This window comes from Manacus vitellinus, unplaced genomic scaffold, assembly GCF_001715985.3.
Source record: "Manacus vitellinus isolate BGI_N305 unplaced genomic scaffold, ASM171598v3 scaffold_24_pilon, whole genome shotgun sequence".
Lineage (NCBI taxonomy): Eukaryota > Metazoa > Chordata > Aves > Passeriformes > Pipridae > Manacus > Manacus vitellinus.
This window is the reverse complement of record NW_021939798.1, coordinates 11,898,605-11,920,148: the sequence shown is the minus strand read 5'-3', so window position 1 is coordinate 11,920,148 and position 21,544 is coordinate 11,898,605. Positions and strand designations below refer to the sequence as shown.

The window sequence follows — 21,544 nt, the reverse complement described above, 5'->3', positions numbered from 1 at the left end:
TGCAGTGCTCTGCTGCTCCTGTGCTCAGGGACTGGATGGAGAGAGTGTGTTTTCTGCATCCTCCTGGCTGGAATTGTCAGAGCTGAACCCCAGCACTTTGTATCAAAGCATCAGCTACCCTGTGAGCACTGATGCTTGCACAGAACCTGTGGGATGGGCTGGCTTCTTAGAAGGGTGCCAGGCTTTGTTCCCCCTCTGTCTCCTTCCTTGGCTCCCAGCCTTGCCCAGACAGTGAAGTTCCCTGAGTTTCCCTCCCTGTGTCTGAGCCCTGAGAAGGGGCTGTGCAGCTGAAGGCAGAGCTGTGGGTTGGATGATGCAAGTTTACATAATAAAGGACCTGGTATGAAGTAGTCTGGAGCATATGCTTATTAAATTTGCATGAAATTATAGATTTGCTTTCTCTTTGTTGGCAGTGGCTTTTGACCAGTTTCTCTCTTTAACTCTAAACTGACCAGAACATTCACAGGACTTTTTCTTCCTTTTGCTCAATCATTTGGACACCTCTGGTGTGATTTTACTGGTCCCCATGAATCCCAGTGTCACTCCTGCACCAGGTGCTTTTTGCAGCCCTGTTCCTTATTCTCTGATGAACTTTCCCAGCCCTGCCAGGAAGGCCAAAATGTGCAGTTCATAACCCTTCCTGGGCAGAGGTGAGGCAAGGAGGATGTCAGACACACACTCCTCCAGTGCTCCAAGCTGTTCTGAGATCCTACAGAACTACTGTAGTGGGATCTTGCAGCTGTACAGAAACCTTTATTTCAAGTTGAAGGTCAGTTCTTCTGTGGAACTTGGGACTTTTTACATCCTCTGATAAGTAGCTTCATGGGGTGTGAGAGGTTTGTGCCTCTGTAAGATTTCCCAGAGCAAGTCTGTAATTTGGCATCACCAGTCCCTTCCTGCCCCTCCAGGTCAGGAGCTCCAGGGCTCCTGCACACCCTGTGCAACAACCAGCAAGGCCAAAGAGCTCAAAACATCACAGCCCAAAGAATTTCCTCCCCTTACACCCACTTGCCTAAATAAAACAAAGTCAGTTACAGTATTGATGTTTTAATTCAGGTGCTACATTGTTGTCTCCCTTTTCCTTCTCTCAGTTTCCTCCTCTTGCACTAAGAGAGTCGTTTTGAGTGTTTTACTTCTCTAATGGAATTAGCTGATTTCATTATAGCTCCACCTGAAGGGGATCCCTGGGGTGAAGAACTGTGAGCTGTGAGGGGGGATGAAAATCCTGGATGGGGGAAGGACTGGGGAAATCTAGAAGACAAGATTAAATAAACTTTTAGAAAGCCTTTGGGAAGGGTGGATTGGAAGCAAGTACTGGTGTTTGGGAATGCCTGCTCCTGGAGCATCCCTGCTCACTGAGGGTGGGGGGACACTCCCACAGCAATCTGGCTTCTGTTCCTGTGCAGTTCTCTTTGTGATGCTGCATTCCTCACATCCATGGCAGTTGTTAAGAGACAGGCAATAACATGTCTGCACTCATTGATCTGGCAGATCTGGGCACATTTTGGGTCTTTCCAGCCCCTTTAGTGGATGTGGTTGTGCCCATTTTCCCCTTGGTTCAGAGAGGTGACACCATCCAGGAGCAGGACTGCAGCAGGGCCCGGGGGAACTGAGAAACTGGGTCCTGATCCCAAACAGGCTTGGCTGCTGCTGCTCTGTGGGCACGGGCAGAATGTTGGTTAGTTAGTTAACTAGTAAGTTAGTTAGTTAAGCTATGGCTGTGTATGATCCTTTCCCCAAGTGCTTGGTGCCAGGCTGGGACTCCCAGCACTGTGTCCCCTTGTGCTTAACTGTACACAGGTTTTTAATGCAGATTTTAAATGAAGGGCTTTCCTGTGTTTCTCTGATCCCATCTCACCCGTTGTGTGATGCCTCTTGCCTCCACCAGTGAGTGATGCTCTCTGAGGACACACCTCCTCCAGTATGGGTAGATTATCTCTTTTGTGACAAGCCTTCAAGGAAACAGTGATTTTCTGATCAAACAGGCTGCGTCTCCCTCTCTCCTAGTCTACTTCCCAACAGTTTTCTCTTAATTTCAAAGGAAGTACAGCCAAGATACTTGAAATGGATCATTGAAAGCCTCTACCTTTTAGTGCCAGTTGTCTGTTGTTGATGCTGTTGTTCCCCTCATTAGAGATCTCTGGGCTTTGATAAGGTTTCTGAGGTTTCATTCCTTCATTGCTTCTTTCTGCCTAATTAATTGGGAAGTTGCTGCTGCACATCAAAGGGGGAGCATTTCCTGAAGAGTAACTACTTAAGCATGAAAACTAATTGAACACATGACCTAATTATTGGTCTCTCAGTGAGTCATACTTTTCCTTTATTTCTGTAGGGTTTTTCTTTTAAAACAACAGCAAATACTAATTGCTCCTGCAGAAGAAATGCTGTAGAATTCCAAAGGGGAACATGGGAAAACTGGTACTTGGTCTCCCTACTCTGTAGATGCAGGAACATGTAAGGAAAAAAGAATAAGAAGGAAAGAAACAACGAAAAGACAGTGTGACCTTGTTTAACAAAACCAGGTTTTCCTTAGAGGACTATGTTTGTTGGTTTTTATTTCCCAACAGCCTCTTGAATTTGGCAGCTATTTCAGGCTCTGCAAAATTCTGCTGTATCAATCCTTTGCTGTCTTGTTAAAGATCAACTGTCTTCAGCATAAACCAGCACTTTTATTTTTTCAGAACAAAAAAAAAAAGTCTCTCGTAGGAGAGGAGTCAACAAGTCTAATTGCCAAGCCCAGTTATTCCCATTCTCCTGTCTGCAAACCTGTCATGGTGCTGTTCAGAGTGTCACTGTCAGCCAGGGGCTGTTTCACAAAATACCCCTCTGGAAGCACTGGCCATTTGGCCAGAAATGCACAGAATTTAAGTATGGGAAAGGATTAAACCTGGATTTTTTTGTCTTGTGAATACAGAGAAAATGAGGACAAATGAAGCAGTAGTTGCAGATTTCCTTCTGGTGGTCTCTGAGTGAGCTGCATCCCAACTCTCCCTCATCCAGCCTGGCCTGGCTGGAGAGAGCACGAGACCAGGGTCTGGCTTCAAACCATCCCCAAAGACACCTTGCACTGAAGCTGCTCTTTTTGTGCTGACACATCTGATCTGGGCCACCTATTTCCTCCTCCTGCTTCCAGGCCCTGACTCCAGGAGCCAGTCATGGCATCATCCTAAACCATGGCAGGGACTCCTGCAGTTGTCCTGGAGGCACTGTCCTCGCCTGGGAGCAACTGTGTATGGAAAAGCTCCTACAGCAGTGGGAACTGGAGGATGTGGGAATCAGCTGTACAAGGGGGAAGCTCCCTAATGCAATCCCAGGGCTCAGTCTGGGTAGAACTCATGTTTTACTGCTTTTGATAGTGAGAAAAAGAAATCTGATAAATCTTTAACACACCACTGAAAGTGGAAACTGTGAAATTGCAGCAGTAATGTATTTAATACTGATTTGTCTGAGATTCTCCTGGAAAAATGAGTCACAAAAAGCAAAAAAATGGTTGCAGGCATGAACTGCTGTGTGAAAGGGTGTTCAGAAGCTGTAAAGACAAGGAAGTGGCATTAAGCTGTTCTGTGAACTGAACTGTTCATGCATTGCAGATAGCAGGGCCTGGCATTCTGGGACTAAGACAACAAACTTGCAAAATAACTTTATGGGGAAATCCTGTGGGTCTTGGCATCCTGCTGCAAGCCTGGAAGACTGTGGGTGGGATGCCCTGGAAGGGAGAAGATGGGGAAAGGGGAGGCAGGAGCTGAAGTTCAGAAAAGTACATTTGAATCACAATGAAAAGGACATTTCACTTGTAAGAAAAGATGATTTCTTCATGAGCAAAGTGATGCAGCAGTGGGACTGTGGGGCAGCTCTGAGCAGTGCCAGGCATCAGTGCCACTGAGCTGCCCCTGGCTGGGGGTCAGGAGCTGCCAGGGCTCAAGGCTGCCAGGAACCAGGTTCTGTCACCTACTGCCTCCTCCTCCCTTACACACCTGGGCTTTTGCAGAAGCAAAAGGTCCCCTTGGCCAAGGTGGAGCTTCCTGAGGCTGCCTCTGATCTGCTTTTCCTTGGATTTATCACCCAGCATCTGAATTCCTGTTATTCTGAGATCCTGTGTTGAAGGCAGCCCTTTAGTGACCGTGCTTACTCTTGCCTTGCTTTCCACACTCTCCTGACAGTAACATCCATTCACATATTTTATACTTCACCTGGGTTTTGGTTTGTGCTTTGTCATCCAAACGGGGCCAGAATTGGCAGACGAGCAAGATTTGTGTGTTTGAGGGTGTTTTGCTCTGACCATTGATGTCAGTTTGTCCTGAGATGGGAAGACAGAGCTGATGTTAAAAGGCTTCTTGAAGAGAAAAGCAGCTCTGCCTCGCAAAGCTGATTAATGTGTTTCTGTAATTACCACCCATCTCTGGGTGACCTATTTAGAAACACCTTGTCTTTGTGTTCTGTGGGGAGTGGTGAGTCCCTGGCAGTGGGAGACAGGGAGGAGCCTCCTGCACATCCCCTGGCAGCATCCTTGGTGCTCTTTATCTGTAAATGCCACCCTGGCCAAGGGATTCAGTGCTTGCAGACTTGGACATGCAAAGGTTGCTGTATTACACAGCTGGAGCTTCTTTCTGACAGTCACCAGTTTTGTGCAAAACTCAGAGCATTAGCAGAGAAAACTATTGACATTTTTATTTGTATTCCTGCTCATCTCTAAGGCAGAATGAGAAAAGTGTGAAATGCTTTGGGTTTAACCCCTTTCCTATAGAGCTTAACAAAGCATAAACCTCAGAACAATTGGTTTTCCTTCTGCTGACTCATTAAGTTGTTTTTAATCAGAATATTGCTTTATTAAACAATTACTTTGCAATCAGAGGAAAACTTGAAATTACTGAATAATTATTTAGTGTTGAGAAGATGAACTTCTTGCCCTGCATGAGTCCAACCTTGCAGCTGCTTCCTGCGAGCAGGATGCACTTGGGCCAGTTTGAGGATGCACCAGTTTGTGGTCCTGCAGCCTAAACTGGGGTCCCAGTAGCTTTTAAGTTTGTATTTTAGAAACAAGATGTGGAGCCTAAAACTGTAGAGGTCTTAAAACTGAGGTTCTAGAGAAGGAATGGGACTAAAATGACACTGATACTCAGGAGTTAGGTTGTTTGACTAAGCAGGTTTTAAGGATGTGTCCTGGGGTGTACTTGAAATCCTGTTAGGGCATTTTGTGATGTGACCCATCCAGCGGGCTGAGGATGCAGATCTGGTGGATGAGAAGCAGACTCGAGTTCTTTTACAATTCCCTTTGTTTAAAAATGAACTGTTATTTACACAGCCCTCTCAGAATGTTTATTTGAGCAGAGAGGGAGGGATTTGTACCAAGCAGGTCAGGCTGGTGGGCGGAATTTCTGTAAACCTTGGCACAGAGCTGCAGTGTGAAGCAGCTTGTAACTGCTGAGGCACACACCTGTCTCCTGGATGTGTTATAGCAGACACTCAAGGTTAGTAGTCCTGATTTTTGTCTTCCCTGTCAACATCAGTTCTCATGAACAAACTGCTCCAAGGTGTTTTTTTTGGAAGTATTACTGAATCCCGAGTCTGTACAATGAGGATTAGGTACTTCAGGATTCATTTCACATTGGACTTAAAAGCAAGGTCAGAGACTCTGCAGAGGGAAGGTAAAGTCACCACAGTGCTGACTCCAGGCAGGAGAGGAAATGTGGCACACTCAGAGCTCAGCTCCAGCAGTGCATCCCATCCTGGGCATCAGCACATTCCCCGGGGGAGGCTCGGGCTGCTCCACAGGGAATCAGCACGGAGAGACAGAGATGGGTTTGAGATGCAGCCAAAGGCCTCAGAGGACTGGCCTGAGACTGGCCAGAGTCTTCCCTTGGCTTGGTTAGGCATTTAAACTTCAGCAGCTCTAAGTTATAGTGTGTCTTCACTGTAATTAGTACTTTTCAAGTCAGCAGTGGCTAATAATTTTATCAGCAATGTTTTCTCATGTCCCGTGTTAACCAGGTTAAGCTGCAACTTATAACGTCAATTTGGGATTTCCAGCACACTCCCTTGTACTTAAATATGCAGTTTTTATTATCTTGGACTAATCCTCATGAATTTACATCAGGGTAATTTCATGTGCCCACAGCCAAAATTAAAACACCTGAAAGGTGGGGGTTTTTTAAAAAAATAAAAATTAAAAAGCCTGGAGTCTATGGCTGTGGTCCAGAATAATTTGCATTTGCATGATGTGTCTAACCCAAGAGTTATTGTGGCCATATCAGCTTGGGCTTAAGGCAATTGGGTTTATGACTGATGGAAAGTAGGGATAAATTGCAGTCACTTCTTACAGTGCTGAGTTATCTGAAGTTACCACACAACAGGCTCCTGCTGCTGTTTGTGTCTCTGGGATACAGTTAAGGGTTATTTTAAACCAAGGCTTGTACTGGGGTAGAGCAGAACATGTTCCTACATGAATTCCAAAGACTGAGTGTGTTTTTGACTGGTTTCCTGAGGAAGCCAGGCTGTTAAACCATGTGCTGTGGGACTGCATCGTGCACCCCCAGCTCATCCCAGCAACCTGGGACGGGCCATTTGTAAAAGGGTTGAGAATTCGGAATTTGAATTCACCCTAAATATTCAGTGAAAACAGCCAAACCTTCAGGAGGAGGCTGCAAGGTGATAGAAAACCCCAAAATGAGCAGAAAATTTGGCTTGATTCTACTGCTCCTGAAAGAGTTCTTGTCTGTGATTGTTTGTTTATTGTGCAGTTGTGCAAAGATAAGTGTTCGTGTACAGCTCTGAATTCATCTGTTCTTTGATGTGTCTCCAAAGCCAGTGCAAATGCAGGATCCTAAATCTTCCTTTGATGCAAGAAAAAAGCTGTGGTTTAGTCAGTATTAAAATTAAATCACGGTGAATCGCAGGCCTGAGATATTAATCACTGTTCTGAATGAACCAAAGAACAAAGTGTTTTTGTTTATGAGTGAAGTTTGTAGTTTTTCACTAGAAGAGCTCCCCCCTCAGAAGGCCTGGCAGCAGGCCTGGCAGCAGGCCAGCCTGGCATCGTGCAGGGAGACAGAGCACCGGGAGGAGTCCGTAGTGATGGAGTCAGTGGAAAAGGAATTCGTGAGTATAAAACAATGGTAGTGAAAATCCTCTTCCAAACCACTGCTGGGCCTGTCCCCGTGGCAGGGTCTGCCTGCAGGGATCCGGGACCACCCTCTGCCACCACCAGGCAGTCGTATTCCTGCTGCCCCTTCCCACAGTGTTTAGTAGTGTTGGATGAGTCAGGCTACAAAACTGATCCTCTTGGAACTTCCCAGCGACTTCTCTCTGTGGACAAAATTAAGGATTCTCCCCCCACCTGCCTGTTTCATAAGCAAGTCTTTATATATGGACTTTTCCTCCCAATCTTGTGTTGAGATCTTACTAAATATCCTCTGGGAATCCAAATGGGTTTATATAAAAAAGATACTTCCTCTCATCTCCAGACTCTTTGATTTCTTAAAAAAACTCTACAAGATAAGAGTTTGATTTAAAAAGTCTGACTCCTCATTAAAGTTGCTGAATGGGCTCTTCCCTGAGGTGTTTGTTCATTGTTCTGTTTGTTTATTGTTATTCTGACCAAGTGCCCAGCACAGAGCTCAGCCTGCTCTGGATTTCCTCTGGATTCCTTTAAAGACTGAAGTCCTGCTTCCTGGTTTCCCTTTTCCTGCTACCCAGACAGTTTCAAATGCTGTTACCTTCTCCAGGTGATGCTCAGTAATTCAATACTTGAGTTAATTTAGTTTATACTTCTTGTTCTGTGGCTCCTGGAGATGTGATGGGAATGTGGGAACTGGGGGGTCTTGTTGCGTGTGGCTGATGGTGGCTGGTGATGTCCAGGCCAGCTCTGTGGCTTCTCAGCTTACTGAAATTCATCCTGGTGTTGGTTTTCCTGCACGTCATTACAAGGTGATTTCATGCTTGAAAAATAACTAATTGTGTGAGAGTGTGTCCATAGGCAATGGGCTTTGGGGCAGAGCCACCTCACTTCAGATTTAAGCATTAAATATGGCCAGTGCTATTTAGATAGCTATTTGGATGTTTAGGTCTACAGACTTTAGTTTCAGAGTATGAATGCCCCTCCATTAATTGTGAGCTGTGTTTAGTATTGGTGCGCGAGGGACACGAGGAGGGCTCGAATGAGTGGGTTCTCCTGTGGAAAAAAGGCTGAAAAATCCCCCAGCACTCTGGTTCTGGTGGCTGGTAAAGCTGCCAACAGGCAGGCTAGGATTTAAGGGGCACATTTTTGCAAATCAGCGTCTTCATCACAGCACTGAGTGGAGAGAGGAGGAGGTGGAGGATCCGTGGGAAGATTAATGTGGCCTCTTCGTTCTCCTGAGTGCCAAGGTTCCTGAGAAGGATGAGGGTGTCACATCACTGCTTCTTGCTTTATATTTTTCCTCCTTTTGCTTGCTTTTCTCCATTGTTGCAATCATTAAGTGCTGCCATTCCTTGTGTCCCTCTTCCCTGCTGGCTGGGGATGCTCACTGTTAATTGAGCAGCACCGTTATCTGCTTTTCAAGCTTCATAGATAAACAAACCATTTCTACATTAAAGTGCTTGATCCTCTTTTACCTTGATATTTTAAGACTTTCTTATCTTTCCCTGTCATAGAGGAAAACCTAAAAAGCCCAAACTTCTGAGGCCTTAGTTTGGTTTATAAACAGGCTCCTAATGGCAGGGTTTGTACAGGACTCAGGTCCTGTCACTGGTTGCCAGTCATCATGAGGGGTTAGTTTTGAGTCTGGCCAATGTTGCAACAGATTTCTCCTTCCCGAGGCTTTTTGAATATTAATAATTGCTGAGTGAAATGGATCAGAGTTGGGAGCTGTGATAAACTCCCTCAAACCCGTGTTGTTGGTGTGCGTGTGTGCACAGGCCCACACACCATCGCAGACGTACTTTGTTTGTTCAGCTCTACTGGAAATGTTTTCTTCTCCCAGAGTAAACAGTTTCTGTGCACATTCCTGTGGCCCCCAGTATGTGAAGTGGTTGTTTCCCACAGCTGAAGGGTTCTCTGTTCTGTGCCCCAGGCCAGGTACAAGCAGAGCCTGGACCCGACGGTGGACGAGGTGAAGAAGCTGTGCACGTCCCTGCGGCGCAACGCCAAGGAGGAGCGGGTGCTGTTCCACTACAACGGGCACGGCGTGCCCCGGCCCACCGTCAACGGGGAGATCTGGGTCTTCAACAAGGTGGGGCCCAGCTGCCTCTGCCTCCTGCTCCGAGTTCTTGAGGGGTTCTGTTGAGAGCAGCTGCACTCTGGGCTCACCGGCCAGTGGTGGTGAAATCTGTTCCCAGCCCATTCCCAGTTGGGATGTTTGTTGTGTCGTTCCCGTAAAGAAGCACAGAGGGATGGTGGGAGCAGTGGGAGCAGAGCAGGAACTTCTCCCTACAAACCAAAGTCAGGGAACAAACCATCCAACCGAGTTCTGCCCAACCCAGGCAGCATCAAAGCATCACCCTGAACAACCACGCTGCAAAACTCTTAGTTAACACTCCTTTTTTCTTCAAATTAGCTCATTTACATATCATTAGCAAATGTTGATGTTTTATGTGACCCCCACAGTAGAGTTGGAATATAAAATTCTCCTGGTTGGAAATACCACAATATTAATCAGAGCTATAATCCAGTCTTGGCTAGAGCCAGATGCATTAGAAATATGAATTTAAAACAATTCATGCCCATAAAATGTCGTTGATTGGATGTGTCAGAGCAGGTATTTTATGTGTAACTTCCTGTGACTGGAATGTGCTTCATGGGAGGAATGACCTTAAGAAAGGTCTGTGCTGTAGAGGAGCTGTTCATGCATCATTTCCATCCTGCAGTGATCTGCAGAGCTCCCAACTCCCCAAAACTGTGGCTTTTATAAACAATTTCTCCTGTTAATTTTAATAAAACAACCGAAACTGTTATATATGGGCAAAACTGGGTTTGGAAATGCCTTACCCTTCCCCACCTTACGTAACATATGGTTTATGATCCCTTTTGTCTTTATCGACACTGATACGTGTCCTTGAAAATTTGATTTTTGCAAAAGTTTACTGGTTTTATTACAGCTATTTTAAGTCTTTTGAATTTAAATGGGAGTTATGATCCCATCCATCATTCTGCTGATGTTAATAGGAACACCACAGCTTTTCCTGAGGGTTTTGGGCCAAGCTCAGGGCTGTAGGAACGCCAGGTTGTCCTGTCCCTGCAGCTGGGAAGGATCTTGCTGGCAGCCACTGGGTGTTTGGTGGTGACTCTTTGCAGGCAGAAATCCTCTCTGGTTTATATTTTCGGCTCAATTAGTTCAGGGTTGGCCCTTCACAGCTGGTTTTAAATGTCTGATTTTTATGCTCTTGCCCCCGGTTATTTGGGGGCGTTAAAATGGGAGACACAGAACAAAATCCTTCCTATTTACAGAAAGGGGGCTGTGGGTACTTCGCTCTGTCGAAGGCAGCTTTGTTGGTTTTAATTTTATTGGATAATTCAGAAAGTTGCACAGAAGTTAAAGCTGTAATAAAATTATGAAGCATCTCGTTAAGCTCAGGCAGGGTAGGGCTGATGGGCTGCAGGGGCTTAATTATCCTTCTTGATTTATTGATGGGCTTTTCAGTTTAGGATGTTTGATGTTAAATTAAAGACAGCTGGTTTGCATCCTTTATCAGTGTTGCAGAAATTTGGGATAAAATTGGACTATTAAATGCTGTTTGGAGTTGTTAGCACAAATCAGAGCTCTAAATACCTAATACTGAAAATGCCTGGTGGAGTTTTGGGCTTTTAGTTTGGAGTTGAATGTTTCAAACAATGGCACAATAAAATCTGCTCGTGGTTAGTGTTGACTTGGGTTCCCAGTCCTAGTTTTTGGTAGCTATTGCCTGATACTTGAATTGATTAATATGGTCAATGTAGGTTTTATTTGGGGATTTCAGAATTGGAAATTTATGGGTGTGTTCTGTTATCTCACCAGTTCAAGTTCTGTTGTTTCTCTGCCTCATGGTGACTGGAGTGGGTGTTTTTCTCCTACAGAACTACACTCAGTACATCCCACTCTCCATATACGACCTGCAGACCTGGATGGGAAGTCCTTCCATCTTCGTCTACGACTGCTCCAACGCCGGCCTTATTGTCAAGTCCTTCAAGCAATTTGCACTACAGAGGGAGCAGGAGCTGGAGGTGAGAGCACAGGCTGCAGAGCTTTGGTGGTGTTCAGTGAACACAAATGAACTTCAAGCTTGCTTTGCTGTGTACACTGAAAAATGTGTTTAAAACCATGTTGGAAGGCAAATTAATTTGCAAATAGCTTTGCCACTCCAATCTTTCTGGTTCAGTTTGCTATCCCATTAAACTTGGAATGGTTTTTAATACAAGCACTAATTAAATGTTAACGTTAATAGAATCAATTTGGACCCTAATGGTCTTTTGTGCTGCAATGAATGCTGAGGTGAACGAGACATTTATTTTGGTTACAAAAGCCTGGTTTCTGGGGCTGTATTTGGGTGCAGTTATGGTTTTGTGCTGTTAAAGTGAATGAGAAAATGTGAAACAACAAAAACCTCATCCGGAGGGATTGTCCTGTGGTGGTTCCAGTTCCACAGAGTGCTGAAGCTGAATGTGTTCCCACTGAAAAGCTGTCTTTGGTTACAAATGGAATTAGTAATAAATTCATTGAAGTAGATCTGAAATGCAAAGTGGAAGGGAAGAAGTTGAATTTTTTGTGCAGACTCCCACCTGCCAGACCCCCCTGCTGCCTTCAGCTTCCTGGGAGAGGACATTTGTAAAGGGTCACTTCTTAAACTCTCACAGCTCTGAGGTACTATATGAAAAAAACCCCAAAACTTCAAGGAAGGAGTGTTAATTAATCAAGCAGCTGACTGTCACAAATACAGCCTCCAAGCAGATGGTAACAGTATCCCTGGCTATAACTCCTTTCCTTCCAAATTCCAGTTTCTGGGGGGGCTTTTGTGGTGACTGTTCTTGGCACTTCAGTATTTCTGCTCTTGCAGCACAGGTTAAAACTACCAATTAATATGATTATGAAAATACTTTCAGGCTTGTGTGGCAGCTTTTCGTTCTGTCTTTAGATTTCATTAACTGTGATGACTGACTGAGGTACCTGCTCGTGATTAATAGAAAGCAGAGACGTGGCACCAGAGAGAGCAGAGAGCTCAGGGCATCCTGCAGAGCGTGGATGGGAATTCATTTGGAAAATTATAAATTATCAAATTGTTCAAATTCATGAAAAGTGAAGTGAAGCTGGAACTGGTGCTCCAGAGGGGCTGCCAGAGTGATCAGGATAATTGTTCCTCATCTTCCTGCAAGGAGATCAAAGCAGTTTGCTGTTCTCTTAATCTGCCAGAGGGATTCTGATCTTTTGATTCCTTATCTTGCCCTAATAAAAAGTTGTGTTTATGAGAGAGCCAAGCAGTGTAGAAAGTCTGAGGCTAGTGGATGCTCTAAGGATGCAAAAATAACTGTTCATCGTGGGCTTTACTCAACCCTCTTTTTTTCCTCTCCTTTTTTTTGACCTGTACAGGAAAGCTGTGTCCCATCACTGTCCTGAGCAGCCTGACAAGTCTGTAGTTGCTGGCTGCTCCCATTGTTCATTTATGGTTGTTGATAGGTTGTTAATTAATCTCCAGATATTTCCAGTGTGTGGGACCAGTTTCTGTGGTTCGTCATACTGGGGAGAAGCTGGACTTGAGCAGGTCCTGGAGCCTGAGCTGCTCCCCTTCAGACCTGAGGGGCACCACCAGACTGTGACAAACACCCTGAGTGTTTCAGAGTGCTCAGAGAGCTGAAAATCCCTCCAAATGTGCTTCCCCCTAAGAGCCCTTTCTAGGGATGCCCCAAGGGCAGGGCTTTCTTCAGGGAGTGAACAGCCACAGCTAAGCAGTTTGACTGCTTTGTTTTTATACATCTGTGAAGAGCTAATGCTTTCCCACGCTGCCTCTCAAACCTTTCTCCTCAAATGAAAGAGCTTTGCAGGATTTTAATTACCTTTTATTTAGTTGTTGGCATACAGGGGGTTGGGACAAAACGATCTGTAAGGTCCTTACCAAGCCAAACCATTCCATGATTCCATGATAGAGCTCCAGTGTTATTGAGAGTGATGGCTTGAGGGTGCCTTCATTCCCCCAGGTACTGTACTCTGCTGGAAGCAGCTCAGCTCAGCTGGGAGCAGAGACAGGTCCCAGCTAATTTAGACAACTGGAAAAAGCCGAAGTGTGTCAGTGCTGCCCCTGGGATTAGAATGGAAAAAATTATCTTTAAAGAATCAAAAAACTTGAAAGGGTGCAGAAACTTCTCCCTGGCTTGTCAGGTTGCTTTGCCAGGTGGGAGGTGTGTGGCTGTGCCAGGCCCTGGGACTGTCACACAATGTTCTGTTCCCTTTTGACCCTCTGAGGCACCAAATGGATTCCCTCCTCACACAGACAGAGTGTTTCATGTGTAAGGATGGTAAAGAATGAGTTTATCAGTCGACTGTATCCCCATACTGAGCTGGCTGGAGGGTTGGTCTTTGGAAAAATGTGCTTCTGTCAGCTTTGGTAACACAGCTCATGGGTCACTGTGGTGGTGCTTTGCTTTCTGACTCCTACAGCAACGGGCAGTGAGGTGTTACACTGCATCCCCTCTGCCTTTAGGAACTTCTGAGTGCCAGAGAGCAAAATTTTGGGTGGTTGAAGTGTTTACTTTGTTTACCTGGTTCAGAAAGGCACTGGAAAGATTATTTATGTTTTCATTCTGTGAATTATTAGCCTCAAAAATCATTCTTAGCCAAAATTTTAAATAGGAGCATCACTGTGGTTTTGGAAAATGGCAGTATTGGTATATAGAGTATTTCTTCTTGGACAGATTAAATACTTAACAGTTGAATTTTGTTAATTATATGAGTGAAAGCTGTGGCCGGTGCTACGTTATGCCTTAACTTCTCTGAACCCAGAGCTCCATGGGGCACTGGCAGCTCCTCACAGGTTCTGGTGCTGTAGAAATGACCCTCCCTGCCTCCCCTGGGGGGTTTCCTTGCTCCCTGCAGGTGGCTGCCATCAACCCCAACCACCCCCTGGCGCAGATGCCGCTGCCCCCCTCCATGAAGAACTGCATCCAGCTGGCAGCCTGCGAGGCCAACGAGCTGCTGCCCATGATCCCCGACCTGCCAGCAGACCTGTTCACCTCCTGCCTCACCACCCCCATCAAGATCGCCCTGCGCTGGTGAGTGAGGCTCTGCAGGGGCTCACAGGGGTGTGGGGCTCACAGCAGGACGGGGGGATTTGTGAATCCAGACACTTCACCTGACCTGAGCTTCCCTTGCAGTGCTGAGTTGCAGGGTTTGAGCTGTGCATTTGGGACAGCAGCTTATTAATCACGACTAGAAAGGTGAAAATATTGTTGTCTGCTACTTACTGCATTTTAGTTTTCAACCCAATATCTGGGTTTGCTCAGATTAAGGGATTTACTGTTCTGGGAATTAAATATCTGCTTCCTCAGAGAGCAGGAATAGTACATAGTGCAGTACAACTTGTTGTAAACTGTCCTTTGCACAAATCATCTTCCACATATTGCAGTTGCTGTAAATAATGCAGCAGCATTAAATAGTACTGGAGTGGAAGGAGGGGAACGATAAACCAAGGAAAGATGTTCTGGAATGACAAACCAAATTAATTAGGCAGAAAGTTAGAAAAGGCTGCTACAGGGAGCAGGAGCTTTCCAAGAGCAGTATTTTACCCAGCAACAGGGGCCACAAAGGCCTGTGGTGCCAGGGGGACAGTCCAGTTCCCCCAGGCTGTGCAGAGCTCTGGTGGTCTGTTCCCTTGGGCACATCTCACCTGATCCTCAGGGCTGTGTCAGGTCCAGAATGGAGAAACTTCAGGGCATTTGCTGGTTAGAACAGGCAGAAGCCTTTGGACACTGCACATGCCGGTGAGGAATTGGCACCACAGCTCCAAGAGTTATTTGCTGCCTTTTGGAGATGTTTGTAATAAATTACAATTCTTTGTACTCTTTCTGTTTCATATTAGCAGCAAACTGAGTTCATTTGGCCAGGTTCTGGTTTGGGTATGTGGTGCCTTTGGCTCTCTTTGCTCCTGTGAGGAGCAGCACAAAACCTGTTGAGTTTTTTGTCCTCTTTTTGATGTCATGAGCTCCCAAGGTGTTTTCTCATGGAAGCTTTTAAACAGTGACAAAATTCCCTAGGGGAACTTTGAGAAATACTGTTTTGTAAGCATGAAAATAAGGCTTCAGGGAACTACTTTTATTTATTTCGTGAGGATCCCTCACATGGGCTTTGGTGCCTGTTGGAGATGAAGTAGTTCATGGCAAATTGGAGTTTCAGAAGTGAAGTGGAAGGGATTGGTTTCAGGGTTCTCCTTCCCTTCAGTTACCAGACTTGACAGTTTCTGCCAGATTTAAAGTGAAAATGCTGGGTCTCTGTAAGACAGGTTTTTTTTGTGGGTTTTGTTTGTTAGATGTACTATGAAAGGGGTTTTTTTCAGATATTATGATCTGTTCAGGAATTTTCTGTTCCTTCATCTCCATGGGAACATGCTGAGGGGGTGAGCAGGGCAGGTTCTCAGCACAGCTACACCTGGTGTGGGCACGACAGATTCTCTGGGCTGCGTCTGGTCGGTGTTTGACAGGGAACACGTTTGGAGAACTGTGCCTCGGGGGAAGGATTTAAAACCATCACCCTCAGCTGGTCAGGGGCTGATGCTGGAAGGTGCCATGTTAACTCCTGGATGGGGGAGCATTTCCTGCCACCTAATCCAGTGACTGTGTCACTCACTGCACTGAAATCCCTCCTCTGTTCTCCGATGGAGGTTGTGCTCCCAGTTGATTGTCATTATTGCAGGTGTGGGTTTATCCTGTAAATAATAAGTACTGCTTGTGGAACATTGTTTTTCACCAATGTTAAACACAATGTATGCAAAGCCAGATCCTCTGCTGCATTCCAAGAGTTTGATCCAAACTGTATGTTGATGCCCTAAAGCAGTTAACCAAAAATAAACACAAAAACCTTTGCCCTTAAAACTTCCCTTTTCCTTCAGTGCAGCCCTTTCCCTGAAAGGAATTGCTTTTGAAATACAACTTTTTTGCAATTCTGGACTGATACTCTAATAATGTTTCATATATGGAATTTATGGGCAAGTGAAAGTTTGGTGAAGAAATGTTTATCCATCCCATTTTTGCTCTCTGGTAACTGATGGACAGGATCCCTCATCAGCCAGAGTTGCAGCTGCAGCCACTTCAGTCTCTTTTCAGGGGAAGAAAAATTGATGCTGGGGAGAGAAACCCAGGTCAGCTATGCCCTTCTGGGTGTGGTGTGTGACACTCCTGATGCCAGTCTGCAATTCCAGGAACCTGGAGTGTGGATCTTGGCTACCTGGCTGCTGATTGTCCTGGTGTGTAGTGACTGCTGTGAGCTGACGTATTCCAAATATATCTTGTGACTATATAAAGCTCTGTGTGAGGCGAGCCTGGAGCTAAGCTGCATGGATTGTTAATCCTGACGGATGGCACTGTCGGGAAGCAAACGCGGATATTGAGGAAACGGGCAGGAATCAGAGTGTTTGGTGCCCTGTTTTACGCAGATCTGAGTGTTTCACGTTGTCTAAAGCAAAAGCAGCTCCACTGGAAGTCGTGCTCAGTGGTGAGTCATGTGCTTGTGTTTCCATCAGTCCTGGAAGGTGTTAATAAGCTGCAGTTATAGATCCGGAATTCCACGTGTTGGAGCGAAGGCTGCGCTGGGCTGGGTTGGCTTCAGGGCCCTGTGGCTTTGAAATGTGAAATCCTGCTCATAAACAGTGAGAGGGCTCCTGAAAAGTGCTGGAAACACCCCAAACAACAAGAAACAAAACTTTTGGGAGCTGCTCAGCCTGGGGAATTTGAGATGTGCAGTTTGTACTCCAGAACACCCATAACAGAAGGGCAGGGGAGAGGACGGGAGCTGTGCAGCTGATGTTCTGTTGGGTCAGTTCAAACAAATGTTTAAAGTGTTTTGGTTGTTTTTTCTAACATACTTATTTTGCATTTTGGCTTGAGATTTTGGGGGTTGACTCGACCGATCCTCTGTCCCACATTGACTTAGACAGACTACCCTGAGTTTCAGAGTCACAGGAGAACCAGCTGCACCCTCGTTCCTGGGTTTCCTTCGGTGCTGCTGTTCCCTGGCCTGTCTCCGTGCAGCCCCAGTGTGTTACCTGCTGTCTGTGACAGTGACACAGCCCCCAGACGAGACACCACGTGTGAGCCTCGCAGCCATGAAGGGGGTGCAGACACAGGCGGAGGAACATTTTGTTTACGAGTACATTTTCTTGGCAGTCAGTGCTTGCTGGAGAGGCGGCGCAGAGGCTGCTCCTGCTTCAGTGGGAGTTTCATGGACTACTCTGTTTCCAAATATCCAGGGCAGTGGGGAGAGCTTTGGCTGCAACAGAGACATGGAATCGTGGGATGGTTTGGGTTGGAAAGGACCTTAAAGCCCATCTCATTCCAGCTCCCTACCACGGACAGGGACACCTTCCACTAGACCAGGTTGGTCCCAGCCCTGTCCCGGCTGCCCCTGGACACTTCCAGGGACACACTTCTTTAGAGACAGCCAGTGTGTGACAGGGCAGAGCTGTGCTGCTCTCACAGTCCTTCCAGACACGTCATGATGTGGAGGCACCGAGAGGAGTTAAAGTCTTCCAGCACCCCCAGTGTGCAGGGAGGCTCCAGGCTGATCCCAGTGACCCAGTTCTGCCTGTGGCTGTGTTTAGGAGGGAATTTCCCCGCCTGGTTCTGTAAAGCACTGTCGTAAGAATTTTATATTTCAGCAGATTGCAGAGGGATCCCACTGCAGGTTCTCGGGTTCTTTATGGCTCCTTTCTGTGCTGGATGACGCAGACATCAGGAAAGCAGCCTGGGGACCACTGAGCTTTCCAGAGCCTATCCCCATCCTTGCCTTGGCAGCAAGGGATGCCCTGCTGGCAGGGAATGCCACAGAAAAACCAGAGGGGCCTCAAGGTTTCGGAAATGGGCTCTGCACATCTTGTCCTTAATAAGTAATTGTTCTCTCCTTTGCCTGGGGAAGAGCCTTTTGGATGTGGGTGATGTGGCTCTGGTGAGGTGAGGCTCCTGCTGCAGCAGCTGGATGCAGGAGGTGGGATTGCTGGGCAGGAGAGCCCTCCTGGTCCGGGACTGCCCATGGAGCCCTCCTGGTCCCTCACAGAACTGTGTGATGAGTGCAGTGTTGAGTAAATGTCAACTGAGATTACACTGAGGGGAAGATTCTTCCTTGAACAGCAGAGAGTGGATTTCTGAAAGACTGGGCTGATGGGCTGGGAATGTGGTGCTGTCACTGAGGAAGTCATTTCTCGAGTTGAAGTTGCTGGATTTCTGTCCCAGAGCTGTTGTTCCCACTCTGCCCTCTGCACCTCCAGGGAGGTCTGCAGGAGGGGAAGGGTGCTGGGAATCTGGGCCAGCAGCCATCTCTCCTTCCCACACACGCTTGGGTTCGGCAGCTTTTGGGATTTTCCAGGCACAGTGAGTGGTACTGACAGGACTCTGCGTTTCCTGGGCCGGTGTTCCTGGAGCAGTGGGATTTGTAAAGCTGAGGAAATGGAGTCAGCAGTTTTTTTAATTAAATAACGGAGGTGTCTGAACCTGACACATCCCTCCCGTTCCCTCCCTTTCTCCCTTCCCTGCCTGCAGTGCCACATCTCTTCAGGGAAACCCAGCCAACGCTGATCATTATTCCAGCAGCATAATCCTCCCCAGCTCTCTGTCGTTGTGCTGCTCCCGGGAGACCGTGCTGGATGCCTGGGAGCCCTTTTCCCCCGCTCTGTGTTGGAAAACTTGTCACTGTGACAGTTACAATACCCCAGTTTTGACACCTGACGATGGAAATCGCCGCATAATCACGAGTGTGACAAATACTGAGGGCCTTGTTTGGGTCTCATTATGCCGTGCCAAAGTTCCCTACCCAAACACCATTTTAAAAGCAGAAACAGTGCAATAAAGAAACCTCCTTCCACATTCTCTCCCCAGAACCTTGTCATTAAACAGTCAATTAGTGTGTTTTATTTTACTCTCTCCCCAGGTTCTGCATGCAGAAGAGTGTCAGGCTGGTGCCAGGAGTCACGCTGGATTTAATAGAGAAGTAAGCCAAATTTTGTACATATTTTCTTTTTTCCCTGTTGCTCCTTAGTTCCTCATTATTTCTTGCATTTCTCTTGTTTGTCTGTGAGGAAATTTCTTTGGGAAGCTGTTCAGAGTCTGCACCTGCAGTAATTGTGGTGCTGAAACAAGCAGTGGCCGTGGAAATAGGGAGCTGCTGGGGGGAGATCCGGCTGTTCCGGGCTCAGCTGGGCACATTCCATGCTCTGGAATGTGCTGCCAGCCTGGACCAGGCAGGAAATGGCCACTGCAGGCACAGGTTGGGATTGTTCCTGGAGAGCCCAGTGTGTGGCTGGTGTAGGGGAGGGTTTGCCCATGGGAGGGTTAAGCTCTGCAGCCACGTCCCCAAACCCAACTGAGGGACAGCAAAACAACCAGAAATCATTTGTCACTTGTCACTGTGCTGTCCCCCTGTTCTCTGTCTGACAGGGATGGTGGATCTCAGATTTAGCACCACTGAAACACGTTATAATCCTTTTTTCCAAGCGATATTGGAGCATAATTCCTGGTTGTCAGGCAGCTGAGGCAAAGTGATTATCCAGGACAACTGTTCTTCAAACTCTGCTTCAGTTTATGCAAGCAAGGGAGATTTTGAGATATTAATAATAATTGTTCTCTGTAGTCTTTGCTGGTTTTGAAGACATTTTGGTTTGTTTTTAAAGACAGGGCAGCAGGGGTGTGCAGCCACTGGATGCAGGAGCCCTGTGCTCCCTGAGGATTGTTTTGAATGCCCTGTTCTTGGAGCATTGACACACACACAGACTGGGAGTGATTAATTAAAGATAATTATTCAATTCGGAGAAATCCTGACTGTAGAAACACTGTTGTTGGGGTTCATTAGAACTCTTGTGACACAGGGATGTCCAGGGTGCAGTTTACTGGCACAAATAGACTTCTCTTCAATATTCTTGGTCTGTGTTGGTTGGTGCCACAGCACACGTGTGTGTGTGTTCCAGGCTGTCTTCAGGGAAAACAAGCCAGGAGTAGGTTCCCGTGGATATCAAATATTTAAACCTCATCATCTTAATCTTCTCCATATATCAATTATAGAAAACACAGATTTTTATTGCATCTCGAGATAGCCCTGGAATAATTCCTGGATTGCCTGTGTGTATATTGTAATTTATAATTTAGTTGTCTTTAGAACTGGGGAAAGAGTTTATATTGCAATTAAGCTGCAGACTTTGAGGCTAAATTGAGCTGCACCTTCTCTGAAGGGCTCCAGTTTCTAATTATCCAGGCTCAGCCCACGTCCTGATGAAGGAACGTGTGGTGGATCCTGATGTGCCTTTGTATCACTGATCTTCTGAGATGGAGCCAAAATAATCCCTGGTTTAGAAAGAAAGATCTTTTCTGGAGCCAGGCAGCAAAGTGTAAAGGAAAAAAGAAGGAAAATTATGTTGGTGGAGGACTGGGAATTTGGGACCCTCTGGCTGCTGCTTCGTGAGATTCTTGGTTGGCAGCGTTGCTGTTCATGTTCCTGCTGCCTTGGGTGGACTTTTCTGTTTGATCCCAAGACTTCAAACCATCTGTGCTGGGGGTGTGGCTGCTGAGTGACATGAACTGGGCTTCTACTCTTTAAAAATTTTGGAAAAACCCCTAAAGTATGGTTTATGAATCCATTGGTAATTGAAATACAAAGCAGGGTGCCAGGAATGGGGGATGTACAAGGGTGCTTTAATCTCTATTGCTGCATTGGCCTACCTCTCCTGAAATCCTGTTCTCAGGGGATCAGGAATGGTATATTGCTTTCCTGGGATTTTTTAGCTGGGGTCTATGGTGCAGAAGGAGGGAATTCTCTAAACAAAAATTCCCTGAGAAGGGAAAAAAAAAAAAAAAAGCCCTGAGAGCTGATCCTGCTTCTAATGGGGCCACTTAGCAGGCAGTCTGTGGCTTGGCAGAACCCACCAGGATTCACAACCAGGTGGAGAAAGGCATTTGGTGGAAGGAACAGAGATGTTATTTTCAGCAGGACTGGACAGGGATGATCCTGTTGCTCTTGGGCAAGTGAGTGATGGTGGTGGCAGGCAGAGTGACAGCCGTGCTGTGACAGGACCATGGCTGGGCTGGGGCACCACAGACACACTGGGGAGGTGTCTTTGCAGATATTTAATCAACCATGTGCTGGTCCAAGCTCTGAAATACTGCAGCCTTTTTTTAAATATTCATTATTTTATTTCTAGTGGGAAGACAATAATTCCTAGGTTGCCTTCAGACCTAGGTTAGGTTCAGCCCCTTGATTTTCTTCTAGAAAATTCAGTGCAAGACGTCACAGCTTGTTTCAGTGTGTGTCAGGAAGTGCCATTAGCCCTGGTGTAGCAGGGCTGCTGTGTCACCCTGCCCGTGGGGACATCCCTCAGTGGTGCCTGCGCTGAGGAGGAACTTTGCTTTTGAAGA

The 21,544-nt window shown here is 46.4% G+C and overlaps 1 protein-coding gene across 1 annotated transcript in view; it reads left to right on the top strand.

Moving 5' to 3' along the window:
- RPTOR (regulatory associated protein of MTOR complex 1) overlaps nucleotides 1-21,544 on the top strand; it is a 102,728-nt gene that overhangs the window by 16,672 nt on the left and 64,512 nt on the right. The window contains 4 exon segments of the mRNA XM_029959973.1: nucleotides 9,048-9,206; nucleotides 11,027-11,173; nucleotides 14,034-14,209; nucleotides 19,071-19,130. Of these exon segments, the coding sequence (XP_029815833.1) occupies nucleotides 9,048-9,206; nucleotides 11,027-11,173; nucleotides 14,034-14,209; nucleotides 19,071-19,130 (542 nt within the window).